This window comes from Diadema setosum, chromosome 16, assembly GCF_964275005.1.
Source record: "Diadema setosum chromosome 16, eeDiaSeto1, whole genome shotgun sequence".
Classification (NCBI taxonomy): Eukaryota; Metazoa; Echinodermata; class Echinoidea; order Diadematoida; family Diadematidae; genus Diadema; species Diadema setosum.
The window spans coordinates 20,266,848-20,283,198 of NC_092700.1; the positions used below are offsets into that span (position 1 = coordinate 20,266,848).

At 37.7% G+C, this 16,351-nt stretch overlaps 1 protein-coding gene across 1 annotated transcript; it reads left to right on the top strand.

Annotated features, from left to right (window-relative positions):
• The first annotated feature begins 850 nt into the window (after positions 1-850).
• LOC140240149 (carboxypeptidase B-like) lies at positions 851-13,656 on the top strand. Its single transcript, XM_072319954.1, has 11 exons — positions 851-967; positions 5,288-5,363; positions 6,169-6,282; positions 7,115-7,216; positions 8,137-8,238; positions 8,805-8,930; positions 9,805-9,915; positions 10,396-10,486; positions 11,086-11,285; positions 12,151-12,235; positions 13,402-13,656. Exons 1-11 carry the CDS (start codon positions 867-869, stop codon positions 13,584-13,586), a joined length of 1,293 nt encoding a protein of 430 aa, XP_072176055.1. The 5' UTR covers positions 851-866; the 3' UTR covers positions 13,587-13,656.
• Positions 13,657-16,351: the final 2,695 nt, after the last annotated feature.

The window sequence follows — 16,351 nt, forward strand, 5'->3', positions numbered from 1 at the left end:
GTTTGTATGATATGCATTTACGTTGTGTATTTTACTCTTCATGTCAATTGCACTCATTTTCGATTTTTTTTTAATCATGAAAAAGTTGCAGAAATAAAATGAACTAAGCTGAAGTAAACTTTTGAAAGTGTCCAGTTTTATGTCCATTAAACAATCGTGACAACGGAAGACAATGGATGGCGCAGGATGCCAGCTGGGTATCATATTAGCAGGGGTTTCGACCTTAGTCTTATTCAACTTTATTATTTGTATACAAACATGGATGGATATAATAATATATACAAATAGATATACATACATGATATGTAACAATGCGCTTATACGTATCGAAACGAAAACGGAAGGCACCAAGAGAATACGAGAATAGGGTCATAAACACTTAATTTCCTCTTCCCCGCCAATGGAATCCATGTCAGTTAGTATCATTGTGAATTCTATGCTTGATTGACCCAGGAAAAAGCAATCAGTTTGTGAATTTTTCTGAGCAAATATGATCAGAAAAGCAACAAATGACCGTAGCTCTTTTTGTTTGTCTAATGTAAAGGCGTTTCGCAAGCACGATGGTGCGGTGATTCACTTTTTGTTGGTGGAGTATAGCCGAACTAAAGCTGGATTCGCTTCGAACAGCACCGCGATTAAGCGCTCGCAGCTTTTCATGATGCGATCAATAATACCGGAGAACATCACGAAGCTGTATTTGTGAAGCCATGGAATTAGCGTAGAGGAAAACGGGATTTCGTAGATTACTGGTATTGCTCCATTGAGCGTATATAAAGGAAGTAAACACCTGGCCCCAGAGCAAGAAGGTCGATCTTTCAGACTACGGGAAAGAGCCGATGGTGGCGTATCGACCTACAAGTCAAAGTATGCTGTTGGTAGGCCTACTACTAGTGCCGGTGTGCGCTCTCGTCTGCCTGCCCTGCGGGCTCGCGCAGGCACATGGAGATGGTCCGGTGCGGTACGACGGGTAAGTATACAGCACCCAGCGTAATATCCTAACCACAACTATGTACTATTAAACCCTTATCTTATAACTTTCTCACCTTCCTCGTGCCATTAGATTGGTAGGCTCACTCAAATTCACGGACTCATTGGCGCAGAAAGAATTAAACTGTAATATGTAAACAAAACTTTTCATTGAACTGGTGCGCGTTATACTCGTTCAAATTGCTTTACCACTGAAGAGTCTTGTTCAAAGAAAGTGAAGATTATACCTTGCACATGTAGTCTGTTGAAACCAGCAAGAAGTACATGTGTTAGTATACCTCCTTGTCTAGACCTATAGGTACATGCAGGTATACGAATACTCAGTAAAGTCTCACTTCGGAGTTCAGGGAGTCGGTAGAATATCGTTCCTTGAGATTTTGATCCTAATTCACATCGACTACAAAGACTGTCACTCCGGGCGTGTTAACAGTCGGATGCAACATGTTCAAAGGGCTAGTTTAACAATCTGCATCTGCGCCAAACGACCCCGACCCTTGTTGCAATGCACTGTTTGATCCTTTTGAACTTCATCTGCGAAATATATATCCTGCCAGAGAGCCGCACTCTGTAAAGCAGTATGGCGTAGAAGTAATGAACTCGGTCGATCAAGTAATCATAATAGGACCTGCCCTTTATGTTATCGTTGCCTGTTCGGTGAACGATGCTATATGCCGTTCTATGACATACCCTATCTTTTCCCAGGTATACATGTACGTGTATGTAACTACATGTACAGCCATAATGTCCGCTCTCTAATGACAAATAATGTATGTAACCCAAACACCTAGATTCAACCAGGAGGGAGGTGATTCAAATAGCGTATACATTAGTGTAACTCTTCCATGGGTCGTAGGTACAAAATATTATAAACGTGATATGTTCGTGTGGTAAGATAATAAAGAGAGTGCAGGAACATTATTTCCGGTAATGTCTGCGCTGAATTCCTGCTGGGAACTCTTTACACTCTTGACTTAAAGGTCTATAGCTGTCAGAGGGTTATACAGTAGATAAATGAGGCTTGGGTGATTTATTATAGTAGAGACAAATACCGAGATCTTCAAAGAACGTTACTTTCAAAAAAAAAGGATGTTGAATTCAAATGGAACACTAGGACGGGAAAGAAAGAATAGAATTGAAGGCGAATACCTGATAGCAACCACTAGAAAGAGATTTGCAAATTATCCTGAAACTTGCATGGCATTCTCAAAATGCAAATTCTGCAGCCAGTATGTCTATATGAATAAGTATTACTATATACGGACTGTTTTGTTGTCGTTGTTATCGGTATCATTGCATTCTCCCGCACACTCCATGTACAACATGAGCAAAAAAATAAAATGGAGCAAAAGGTCAATAAAACAACACAAAAACATGTTTTTACGAAATCTTATAAAACACCACTTTTGCTAACACCCTACCCATTGTTAACGTTACAGCACATGTCCTAAGATATAGAAAGATGAAGAGCCAGTCTTTAACAGCGGCAGATCCAGGAATTCCGTAAAGGGGAGGCGCCTTTACAAAATTAGAGGGGGCGCACGTGCCCCAGTTTTTCTTATTATTTCTTTAGTTTTAGTAAAACATAAAAAGGGGGAGCGCGCACGGTGCGCCCCCCTCTGGATCGGCCACTGCTTAAGAAAGTGAAAATCCATAGCTGTTAAATGAAGTGACAATAGACTTTACAGACCCATTACAAATATTTCAGTCGTTTTGGAAAAATGACCTTAGCGTTTGTAAATGTTGTTTTGGGAGAGCTACAGTACATGACTTGAGTACGTTGCATTTAAATACGTTTCATACTATATTAGTAGTGGTTCTTTTTTCCTTTTGATTAGATAAACTTTCATGACCCTATTTAGGGTAAAATCAACAGAAATGCCCTTCTTTATTAATAAATGTACACTAGAAACACTTTAAACAAGGTCATTCTATCAGTAACATTTTCTGAGACTGAATAAAGTTGATGATTACCAGGCATTGTACAGCAGACTGACCTGAACAGTAATTTGACTCGACGTCAAACTGCCTACTGATATTGTTGGGGTTCCATTAATGTTTGTTTGTCCCTTTTTGTTAATGTGTATGGAATAATATTGTACAGCAAAAAAAAAAAAAAAAAAAAAAACTATTCTGAGAATCATAGACCTTATATTTAGTTAATTGTATTATGTACTTACAATACATACATTATGATGACGGTGATTCCAATTTCATTGTCTTTTTTTTTTTCTCATAGGATTATGATCTACATTCAACGACGAATTTCATTATACCATCTCCTCAAGGTTCTCAAGTTGAGATGGCGGCGCACTTATACAAATAACTGATATAAGTATTTAGGAGGATGCGTGCTCGATATAGGAAATGTTACTCCTATAGTTTATGAATAATCAATATGTGTGACTAGCAAAGCCAGGACCGAATGATATTGATATTTCTAGACGGGAAAGTTTTTGTTCTCCGACAAACAAGTTATATTATTGCCATGTTGTCCAATTTCGAAAGCGTTCAACTTTTCAACTTCCGATGAATAAAATCCACTGTAGAATTAGTGTCGTCACTGTTGACGACTTTTCATTTGCATTTACATCTGTTCTGCTTCTAAAGCAATGTCAAAAATGTTTGATTATTTATGAAAATGAAAGTATGGTAATTTCATGATGAGTAGATTGACTGTTAAATCATCATCATCATCATCATCATCATCATCATCATCATCAATACGATTTTGCTAATGATATGTTATGACTGCTTGGTCGTATGAAAAGTATGTCTTGATTCTCTATTTGTTATTTTAATGGTAAAATTATCCCCCTCATACACACACGCAGAGACTCACAGAGCACGCACAACCATAATCACATGCCACATCATCGACATCATCGCTGATTGATTTGATACGCGACTTTTTACACACCTAGCAACAAAAATAAAGTTCGCTGCGATGAAACATTTGATGATCTATGGATTCGAGTGACCAGCAGTAGAGGCCAGTGGGCTATTTTTAATAATTCACAGGCTTTTACCATTGTTCATTACCGCAGAAACCTTGTATCTCTCCTGTAATCCCTCAATACACCTTAGAGGTCAACGAGCTATATTGGATCACGGTTTCAGAAAATTAACCATGACTCCATGATTATAGCTCAATGTACTTCAAAGAGAACTCATGCACTTTGTGCAAAATCGCCCTTCATTAACAGATTTGAGGGTTCTGCGTACTTGTCTCGATTCGTTTGATCAGACCGTAGCTGATGTTTACTCTGGTCTTTCACGTGCACGTCTGAAAGAAACCCATGTAAGCAGTCATGTAAACAAAGGTGTAAGATGTTAGGCTGGCCCAAAATAGGTTGTGAAATAATACCTTGTTATTGCTATACACGAAACTTGTGCTTGGTCAGTATAGAAAATTAATGTTCCCCCTTATCTACAGATATATCAAAACTGATTCTGAATGTCAGTATGTTAAATTATTATGTATCTCTGAAAATACGCAATTAATGTTGTCAGTTTATGTGTGTGGTCGTTCAAATCTATTGTTCATGCTCCGCCTCGAGTCTCCGATCGAAACTTTATTTCTTGTACATTTTTGTATAATATACAAAGTATATAAACAATAAAGTATCATATCATGACACTTATCTTTCTCTTCTCAACGTAATTCACATTGATTGCAAGCTTCTCACGGGAAGCGATGAAGCAGATACTGCAATTGATAATCAGATAAAGTGGAAATCCTATGCGATCCTTAAAAATACGTCAGGGAGGTGGATACACTCCTCAGCACGTACACAGTCTGACTGGGGCATAGCCTTTCCGTTGATCGCGAAGGCATATTGCGGTGCATGAATCTATTCTTCGGTCTGATACCCATGATTACTCTTTCATATTTTGTAAATGCTGTGGAGAACCACAATAAAAACAGTGGAAGAATGAAGAAAAAGGAGAGAATGCAATGTGAGTGACCTCTCGGGTCAAGCATTGTGATGTAAATTCACCTTACAGTACAATGTACGGAGCACCAACGTTTCCAGAGCAGAGGCCCGTAAGATACCAGTGTGTCAGTGATTAGCAAAAGATCAACACAGCGTCACTAGCAGCATCAGTGTCAAAACCGCAAGATGAACTATCGCAGTGCAGTGTATTAATATATTATAAACGACAGCCTGAAAGAAGTACTATTTCGAAGTAATTTGTGAACTCATCATAATTGAGTGCAAATTTGATTAATATAATTGGTCTGGTCTTCTTCTCTCCCCCTTTTTTTTCTTTAATTTATCTCTCTCCTTCTCTCCTATAGACATCAGTTATGGCGGATAACTCCTCAATCGCAAGTGGAGTTAGAAGCAGTGGATTTTTTAGCCAACAAGCACAATGTAAGTTTACCCATGATATTCACTAAAGCTTAACCTTTTATGTGCTTTGAATGCCAACTGGCACAGAAAAAAACCCCATGACAGTACGAACACTATCCAACGTCTCTGACACAGAAAAGGAAAGGTTATACCTTCAGTAAGGGGGCAACTTGTTGAAGCTCACCCCTTCCTCTTTCCTACGAGGAGATAAGATAATAGAGGGTGACTGCTAGAAGAAAAAAACAAATCGCCTAGGCGCTTTTTTTTTTTTTTAGAATGAGAAGGCGAGAAGATGGTCTGTTAAAATCTGGTTTAAATGAGTCTTGTTCAGGATGAAAAGACAAAGCGGCCACTTCTTTTAAAGCAAAAGGGTCGATATGATTATCATTTTCTCCTCTGCACGTTGTTTGAAACTAGAAGGGAGAAGCCGGACCCGTTTTGAAACTCGCCTTTAATTATTGACTTGTTGGGGAGTATTGGAAGAGGAAACCTAATGCTGGCCCCTAAAAACCGTGAATGCGAGCCTCAACATGGCGCTTTGTCGCCACACGATTCAGGAAGTACACATGCCTCGTGTTTGTTGTTGTTGTTTCTTGTTTTGTTTAGGTTGAGGACGTGCGATTTTCAGGGGCCTCAGGGAAATGCGAAACGTATTTTCATGCTTATGGTACATTTTTACATTTTATGGAATACTGACTTGCAGATATTGTTTCGATGCAAACAAGGAATCGTCCAATACAGATATAAACCAAAGCAATATTTTAGGGTAAAAAACGGAATGCCCAGAGGTGATGTTTGTTTTCTTGTGTTTAATCTCATCCTGCAGTTGTCATTTTGGCAGTATCCGTCAACGCTCGGCAGGCCCGTGGACGTCTTGGTCTCGCCCGACTCAGTCAATGAACTCATTTCATTTTTCAAGCGGTCCTTCCTAAAATTTGAGGTACCCGAGTCTATACCATACACTGAACATCCATAGCCGTAATCGTCTCGATTGTTTTCAGAATGTCATTATAGGTATTTCCTTTCTTCCCGAAAAGAATTATATTGCATGTTTCACCTGATGCTAGACAGGCAATCAATGTTTCTTCATATTCGTCGATTTGCTGAGTACATTACATGTGGTTGTTGCTACCAGGTGGACATGCGGTTAAGCTTTCTGGAAATCCCTTTGAGATCGACTAGATTATGCAATATTCAGGTATAGGGGATCGGGCCTATCATATGGTTGACGACCTCGTAAGTGCAAGTCTGTGGATAATGATGGTACTACTACTACTACTGATATGATACAATGATAATAATGATGATGATAATAATGATAATTATAATGATAGTAATAATTATAATGATAATGATAATGATAATAATGATGATAAGAATGATGATTATAATGATAGTAATAATTATAATCATAATGATAATGATAATGGTAATAATAATAACAACAATAATAATGATAACAATAATGATGATAATAATAATAATGATAATAATGATGATAATAATAATAGCAATAATAAGAATGAGAATAAGAATATAATGACGATTATGATGGTAATAACAAAAAGAGTAGGTATAGGAGAAAGGAGGAGGAGGGAAGAAGAAGAGGATAATGTATTGTCGTAGTCACCAATCTGTAGTCACATTGTTATTTCTGCTCCCACTCTCCTTCCGGAGGACACTGACACTATTTCACTGCATGATCTATGGTAGCTTGCAGCACAGGATTAAAAAGGGTAACTTAAATGCTACGTGTTTTCTTTAATCCCCAGATCTTGCAGACTGATATCCAAAGGCTCATCGATGAACAGTTTGCCGATCGACCTCTTCCTGGGGCTGAGTTCGCCTACCACAAGTACCACACCCTCGCAGAGGTGGGACTAGTGATTGCGTTGTCTCTATTGTAACGTGTATCATGAGATACTTGATAGTCAGTTTTGACCCATGGCATGATTAGCTGCTGTCGCTAAGTTGCTGAATGCAGGAGCGGATCCAGGAATTCTGTAAAGGGGAAGCGCCTTTACAAAATCAAAGGGGGAGTGGCGCACCTCTCCCATTTTTTTCTTTTTATTTCTTCTGTTTTAACAAAAAAATAAAGAGGGGGCGCGCGCCCGGTGCGCCCTCCCCCCCCCCCCCCTCTGGATCCGCCACTGGAATGCCTTCACGTCTGCTCAATCCATCCACTTTTAAAGTGCTGTATGGCGGCTTCTTACCCACCCCCAATTTCCGCCTTCTGGTGTCTTCACAGTGGGATAATAAAGAATTAGTAACATGATAACATAATTTTCATGCAAAGTTTTATTGCTAGCAGCACAATCAGATTGTTCTTTCTTTTTCACAGCTTGAACAAACACCTAGCATCTAAAATGCCCATACAGCGTGACAAAAGCAGTTGAAAAATGATTTGTTCATTATGGCAAAAGTCAGGTGGAAAGAACAATATTTTTGAAAAGTAACATGATTTGATATTGTTATTGATAACCATTTCTATTCAAAGGGCGTTCTCAGGGAACTTTGTCAAAACGTTCCAAGTATTCTGTTATGTCAATACTAATGTCCTTATCAGTATTCTAAAACATATCAAACCCTCTGTAATTCCTCAAGTGAGAAGCTGCGGGGTAAAATCATGATATTCCGGAAGTTTTCATGTGTATTATATAGGTTGTGTCAAAATGTTCTGCAAAGTCCTAGAAAATTCAGTGGCCATACTAATTGGTTTAGACGTTATCAACCTGCTCTCAGTAACAAAGACGTTCCTCATGAGAATAATTTTTCGTCTGTGTCCTGGTTTTAGATCAATGAATGGATGGATCTGATGGTGAAAAATCACGGAGATCTCGTCTCAAAACGAGAGATTGGCAAGTCGTACGAAGGACGCACGATATACATTTTGAAGGTACATCGGGAACATTTCCCCATGTTACATGACGCAGACACTTTTGAGCTTTCATTGTACTTTTGTGTTAGTTCTTTTCCTTCTTCTGATGGTCCGTGTGTTTCACTGCAATCTGATTTTTATATTCTATTATCATACGATATCTTTAGGACAGAATGATATTTTCCACTTTTTGTTTTCTCGTATCAACCACCGGAGTTATCATTAGATATGAATTATTCAAATGGATTATTCTACTCGCCATAGTCAGGAGGCAACGTCTCTAAGATTGCAGAAAAAGTTTCAGCTTTCAAGGCAACATTTTTGTAATTTATTCTGAAATAGCAGCCAAATGACAAATTTGATTTTAACAGGCATCTAATTCGGACATTCAAGAACACAGTGTGTAAGCAGTAGAAAAGACATGAACGACGTGAAAGCGATAGTGCATGCTAAATGACGATTTTTGTCTTTTATTAAAGTTTTAACATGAGCATGCAAGGTAGTCGTGGTAGAGGCCAGAAAGTTTATTCACCTTTGGCAAGAAAAAAAATGGTTATTATTTTTTGAATCCTCTCTTTACGCAGATTACCACAGGAGCAGATAAATACCACAACGGCTCTGCAAGCGGGAAACAGGCGATTTTCATCGAAGGAGGCATCCACGCCAGGGAATGGATATCGCCCGCTACGGTTGTTTACATGACAAATCAGGTAACATCTTAACCACCAAGACGTTCCCAACTCGCGACAAATTCCCAAATTCTGAATTTACAACAAATGACAGCTGCTACTGCTGATGAAAAGCTCCGAGTCTGCAATAAAAACATGAATAGTAAACATACCTGGAAAGTACATGTAGATGCTGCAATGCATTCACTGTAACGTTGCAAAGTACAGAAGATTGCCTATAGAAAGCGGGCCATGGATAGTTCAGAAATGACTCACATGATCACCATCTCCTCATCTAAAGCAGATGGCTTGATAATTAAGGAAGGATTAAAGACTAGATGTGAGACTACAAACGCCATAAGAAGCTAGATAGCCAGGAACGATCAATAAGACTGGAGTTGGTGGTGTCACAATTTCAAAAAATTCAACTCATTCGGGTTGCATAAAGACTAAAATGAGCACCTTTCCTTTTTTTTTTTGGTTCCATTAATGGCTGTGAAACGTTCCCTCGTCGGATTCATGACATCATTCGCAGAAGTTATCTTTGTACAATATGTTGAGACAAGAGGTCAGACTAAAGACGCAGAATTCAGTGTTGATGTTGCATCATTAAAATGCGATTCATGTACAGTTTGATATTATCGATATGTAAGTGGCCATGCTGGTGGCGATGGAGGCATCCGAACTAGTGCGAAATGTCCAGTCTGCCATCATAGCCAAAACAAAGAGTATGTACCTGATCACCTGACATTAATGCAATCCTCCATGAACATGTAGCAATAAAATGATATTGATTGTTCCTTGATGCCCTTTGGAAAAGAAAAGAAAATCATAAGGAAATCTTCACATACATGAATCGCCCTGTTTTTTTGGAGCTCAATGTTTTGTCCGACATTGCTATATCCCTCCGACACAGCTCCTGAAGCAGTACGATTCGAGCAGCGAGGTAAAGCAGATCGTAGATGGACTGGATTGGTATATCCTGCCTGTCTTTAATGTGGATGGTTACGAATATACTTGGACAACAGTGAGTATACCATAGAAGATATTAGTCGAGTAATATCCTTACCTTTTAAGTGTACTGCACAAAACTAAATTCTTTCAGGTTGAAAACTTATTCAGGATCAGTTGCAAGCTTTGAAAAGTATTTTTTTTTTTTTGGCACAAAGGCTCGTTCTTTTAGGTTAAAACTTATTCCTCATCAACTTTAAAAGTTAAACCACCTTTACTTTACCTAGCAACTGTACAATCCAAAAGAAATGTGATCACTCAAAACTTCCAACAATATCATAATCATGATTTTGGCAAATCATATCAAACTTGCAGTTACGCTGTTGTTAGACAGGCGATCGTGTTTCTCCTTTTATCTTTATTTCCCTTTCTCTTCCCCAAATAGCATGTTTTGACAATGATTACATCCATGGTCAAATCATTCAAGTTTATGGTAAGTAAAATTGACGTTATTCAAATCACATTCTGGATTCGTTTGGTTTTCTTTCACTGGTAGAATCGTATGTGGCGTAAAACACGATCTCGAACCCGAAATCCGCTGTGCCCCGGGGTAGATCCGAACAGGAACTGGGACAACAATTGGTGTGGTGAGTTCCTGTTATAATACTTTAGAACATTTTACAATTCATGGTCTCTTCATGATCGATACAGCGCTTCATTGGAACCCACTGGTTTTGTTTGTTTGACTGTTTTGTTTTGGCCACGCTATATTCTTGCTGTATTGTTGGAATTATTTCAACATGGCCATAATCCTTTGTGATATTTCCGGAAGCATGCGTCCGCAACATTATACATACTTTAATAGAACAAGGATGTATTAGGCCCTACAGCACCTCCTTGGTTAGAATTAGGAGTGCCACTAATTTTGCTCAAAGATTGAAAACACAAGTACAATATTCTGTTAAATCGTGGCTATTCATCATGTTCCATTCATTGTATAGTGGAATTCGTGTGCAAGTGATTATCACTCTGCCCAGTCTCGCACTGACAAAATACAATAATATGAGGTTTGTGTGGAAATGAATGAATGAATAGGAGACAGACGATTGCAATGCAGAACACAACAACAAAAACAACAACAACAAAACAAACAAAAACATCTATTTCAGTAAGCCTATATACTCTCGTCTGGTATAATGCTATCAAAAAATAGAATAAAAATGAAATGAATTTGAATGCTTTACAGGAGCTGGCTCAAGCAGGAATCCGTGTAGTGAACTATACTGTGGTCCAAAGCCCTTCTCAGAGGTCGAGGTTGAAGCCGTTGCTAACTTCCTGCAGTCTGGGATTAACTTCCGGGGCTTCATCGATTTCCACAGCTACTCGCAGCTTTGGATGACCCCTTACGGCTGGACCACTGACCTTCCAAAAGACTATCCAAAACAGGTACAGTAGTCAAGTTACAGAGGCATAACGCATAGAATGCCCCAAAGCGTCGTACACTTTATCACTGTGCAAATTCCCTGTCACAGAAAATCGCGAAGACATGCAGGAAATTATGAAAGTGCCACGAACTATAGAACACCAAACTTCCCGTTTTTAGTGTATGATTGTGTGTTGAATCTATCTACGTGTTTCTTTTGTTGTTTGTTTTTGTCCTCTTTCTGTTTGTCTGTTTTAAATTTCTTGCTGGTTTATATACTGCGACTGAGTAAAGGCCGTACACGACGTTCCATTTCCCGCTACTCCACTGCCTGTAGGCCTATGCACTTGGTGAAGTAGGCATGACATGGCTTTTCTTTTTAACTGTGTTGTATTAAATCGTTCTGTTTCATCAATAAGCTTCAACTGTGTATGTATTCGTTTCTATATTGGTCTTGTCTTCAATTTTCTTCGTTTTCTCCCCACTAATTTGGAGTCTTGGCCGTAGTTGCACACTAGTTTTGTTTAATTCCTTAATTCTGCCTTCTTTCATTTTCATGTGACAGTTACTGACGATGACCTTACCCTGTCCTTTAGTCTCTATAGAAATTATTTTTTTTTTTGAAAGTGATTTTGACAGTGAACTATAAAATTCACTTTACACAAAATGTGAGCAAATGATAGTACAGTTTGTAACGACAAACCGATGTTGATAATCAATTTCCATAGGGATAAATTGAACGAATACTGAAGTACAATCATGATAATCGATATTAGTATCGACAAGAATGGATAACATAATGGGATTGCAATAATGTTTGATATAAATAAGGCATAATGTGTGCTCTGATTAAAACAATGTGTCGCACGGCCTGTTTTTGTATTTCAGATCACCCAAGCCGAACAAAGTGTTAAGGCGCTGACAGCTGTGTTCGGAACGTCTTACGTCTATGGGACAATTGCAAATACTCTCTGTAAGTTGTCAATCAAATTATGAAAACCTAACAAAAAAAGAAAAAAACCAACAAACAAACAAATAAACAAAGAAACAAACAGAAAAATCTGGGTGTGATTAAGTGAACGAAATTTGCTGAATAAAAGGGCAAAGTGGATCTAAGCTCAAAGTTGCATGTTTGTTGTGAATCAGTTGCGTTTCGGACAGCACAGAAAAATAGAAGACGAAAAGATTACGTGTAGTTGGAAATGATTTTCTTTTATTTCTCAAAAGACATGGATCAAAATCTGTCACTTATGTTTGTGGTCTTCGTTTATCTGCATGTTTTGTGTTATCGCATTTTTACACTGCCATATTTGTAATTCTGGTGCGCTTAGAAACATCAGTATTAAGCGCTATATAAATGTTATTCATTATCGTTATCATTAAAGACACTACAAATGAATAGCACACGTAGTCACATAGGTGTATGAAGGGAATGAGCAATTATCTTTTTGATTCTTGCACAGCAAAAGACAATAATTTTGCACACCATGTTCACGTCGTTTTTCAAGTACAATTGTATTTACTTCCACCTAGGTGAATAGGATATTCTTTTTGGCTAAAAGCTCTTTTTGCCAGAGGGGTCCATTCCAGATTTAGCGACAATAAACAGAACCATAAAATTCAATTACACCTATTTTTTATTAGAAACAAAAAGAATCACAAAAATTCATCCACCAATATACAATACTTCATTCTGAACGTATATCTTGGATTCTAGTGGAACATTTCAAGTTCTAACAGATCATTGCCTATAGGTTTTTTTTTTTGTTGTTTTTTTTTGGGGGGGGGGTAGGAGCAAGGGCAGTTAATCTGCGTCTTATTTTATCCTGGGTTTTTTCCCACGTCAAGCATAATCTCTCTTCTTTTCTTTTCTTTTTTTTTGACCTCATATCACCTATTTGTACTCATTTCAAATCAATTTCAATCATTTCTAAAGGTGCGTTGGTTTAACTTAATCGTCCTCTAAAATGGCATACCCTAAAATCTCGCTCCATCCTAAATCATCCCTCCCCTGTCCCTTCCTCTTTCGGAACTGGAATTTCCAGGAGTTTGATTTATTGTTGTCTTCGTCCACTACTTCTACGGCTTCTTCCTCTTCTTATTTTCATTCCATCCTCCGTATCTATTTCTATCAAACAGATGTAGCTTCGGGGTCTTCGATAGACTATGTCTATGACAATCTGGGCGTGGTTTACTCCACCACCGTGGAGCTGCGAGACCAGGGCCAAAGGGGGTTTATCCTTCCCGACTCGGAGATCATACCGTCGGGTGAAGAGACTTTCGAGGGACTCAAGCAGTACGCCCTCTATATGCTGAATAACTGATTTTAAAGTGACCGGCGTGTGCCGATTTGCAGGAATTATTACCTCGTATAGATCTTCTTTATGTGCCAAAGTTTAAAGTGCTTCCATTGCTTTTTTTGTGACTTTTTTTTTGAGATAATGAAAAAGTCTTATGATGTATGAAAGAACATATAATTCTATGAGGAATCTAGAATTATTTGATGAAATTTTTTTTTTTTTTAATTTCCGAGATATCCAAAAAAAAAAAAATGATCCTTATAGAAGGTGGGACCCAATTTTATTAGGATCGCTTCGTTTTACCTGTACTTTGTGTTTGGATATCTCAGCCATTTTAAGGCCGATTTTCATCAATTAAACTTTGAATTCCTCTTAAAATTGTATATGCTCTTTAACATTTCATAAAGTGGTTTCTACGTACGTATCTCGCAAAAGGTTAAAAGCTGAATCCTTACCTCAACCAAAACTACATGTCTCCCTTTAGTATGTCTTCCAGAGGTCACGCCTCACACGTTAAAGGGATGGCATAGTATTGGCTGAGGTGAGAACTCAGCTTCTAAGTTTTTGTGAGATAATAAAAAACAACAACTATGTAATGTTTAAGAACAAAAATTCAAAGTTTGATAGTTGATGAAAATCGGTTTTGTAATGGTTGAGATATACAAAAACCACTGAACAAAGTAAAACAAAGCGATCCTAATAATAGTTGGGTCTCACTTTTAAAGGGCATCGCCTTGCTTTGGGTATGTCAGCCATTACAAAACCAATTTTAGCAAATAAATTTCCAATTCCTCTTATAATAATGCGCTCTTTGATATTTTACAAACATTTCTCCTTATGTCAACAACCATCATTAAAAGACATTGAAAACCTAAATCACCACCTCAGCCGATACTGTACCATCCCTTCAACAGCGGAAAACTGTTATCCACCATGGGCTGTTGGACCGGTGAACTCAACGGTACCATTTTGAGCTATGCAGTGATCCACCTAAGGGCATTGACTCTGTCTTTGAAAGAATGGACATTTTAGGTTTTTTTTTTTTTTTTTTTGTCTACGCTCCAGCAACTTTGAACAGTCTTTTGCATTTTCAACAATTTCAATTTGTTTAACGTAGTTGTTTAATTCGGTTTAATCAGAAAGGCAACAATATTTACTGTTACAACTTTGTACTGCTTTTGTATTACTATGTGCATGTAAATTTTGTGCCGTTGAAAATGAAATGAAATGAAGTGAAATAAAATGAAATGAAATGTATATTTAGTATAGTATTATATAATTTACATAAAGTTAAAGATGTTCCTTTTTTATGTTATCACACAGTATTAAATCTGACTGGAAGGTCTAATCAGCCATCCTCCTACGTAACTTGTTGAGATTCTTTTGCATTCAAGCGTTATATTTAAGTTACACTATGTAATCATGAAATGTCGCTTCCAGATCAACTGCAATATGGTGACGTGGTACTGCATCTGAGCACGTGCACACATTGAAGTAAGATTTGGCTACCATGATTAAAGGGGAAATCCAGTCCAAATATAAGTTGGTCTGATGCCATCCCCTCACAACCTGCCATATAATTTGTACATAAAATTTTGGAATTTCCAGTTTTTCATTGAAACGCAATTATGCCCGAGGCTTAAATCCTCATACAGATGTATATCTATTACACTGTTCACTATTCTGAAGTTATTCAACCAGGAATAACATCATTTTTCAGACTTCAATGACAGAAACATTATTTGTTTGTGTGTGTGTGTGTGCGGTTTTTTTTTTTTTTTTTGGGGGGGGCTCATGATCGATGGAAAATTGTGAGGTTATGACATGGTTAGCTCACTCATTTGCATATTCATATCCATTGTACAAGAACTGCTTGGCAAAAATTAGCAAAACTTAAAAATGTCATATCTTCCTTATTTTTCATCCGATTTCAGTCAAATGCTTACCATTGAACTATTAAGATTTTACTCGTCTTTGTCAGACTAACTTATATTTGGACAGTATTTCCCTTTTATAATTGGTGATAAAAGTCAATGCAAAACAATCCCAGCTATACAGAGCTTTGCACACATGGAAGAAATTAATAAGAAACGATATTGCAGAAAAGACAAATAATGACTGAAAAATTTGAACGCACTTTCGAAGTCAACGATTTGTTGTGACATCAGTGAAGGCATAGAAATCGCTTTTCCTGTGTGTCTCTGTCCGATCTCTCCCTCTCTCTTTCTCTATCTTTTTTTTCTCTCTCTTTTCTCTCTCTGTCTCTCTCCCCCTCTCTCTATGTGACTGTCTCACTTGGATATTGTCAGGTAAATTTCTGTCAATTCACGAATATTGTCCAAACATTTCGCTTTGAGTCGTCTTTTTCGACACTCTAGTCAAGTCAGCTATTTTTGTTTGATTGTTTTGTTGTGCAATAGTCCACATTATATCTTTGGTTTACACGCATTCATTAGTAAACACATTCGTAGTATTTCATGTATGAATTGAATTTATGAGACACTCATAAAAATGTCTCGTTATGGATGATAATTTCTCTGCTCATTCATTAACAACAATATTGTTTGTATAGACACTGAAATCTAAACAGAGCTAATCTTTCTCTCCAAACTGACTTTCATGTTCAAGTGTTAAAAGACGTACAGAATCTCGTACCGATTTGAACTAATTTGGACAAAATGAACGTACAATTTGAATTAACTACAGTGATTAATATCACAGAGCGATAGTCAGGTTTGAAACAAAGGTTTCGATTTTGCCATAATTTTGTGTCCTGCTACATTTCCCAT

What these genes read in the sequence shown, in the direction of transcription:
- LOC140240149 (XM_072319954.1), top strand. Translation starts at nt 867, where the DNA reads ATGCTGTTGGTAGGCCTACTACTAGTGCCGGTGTGCGCTCTCGTCTGC. An exon ending in GCACGATATACATTTTGAAG is followed by an intron (nt 8,239 to 8,804) that starts GTACATCGGGAA and finishes CTCTTTACGCAG; the next exon opens with ATTACCACAGGAGCAGATAA. An exon ending in ACGAATATACTTGGACAACA is followed by an intron (nt 9,916 to 10,395) that starts GTGAGTATACCA and finishes TTTCACTGGTAG; the next exon opens with AATCGTATGTGGCGTAAAAC.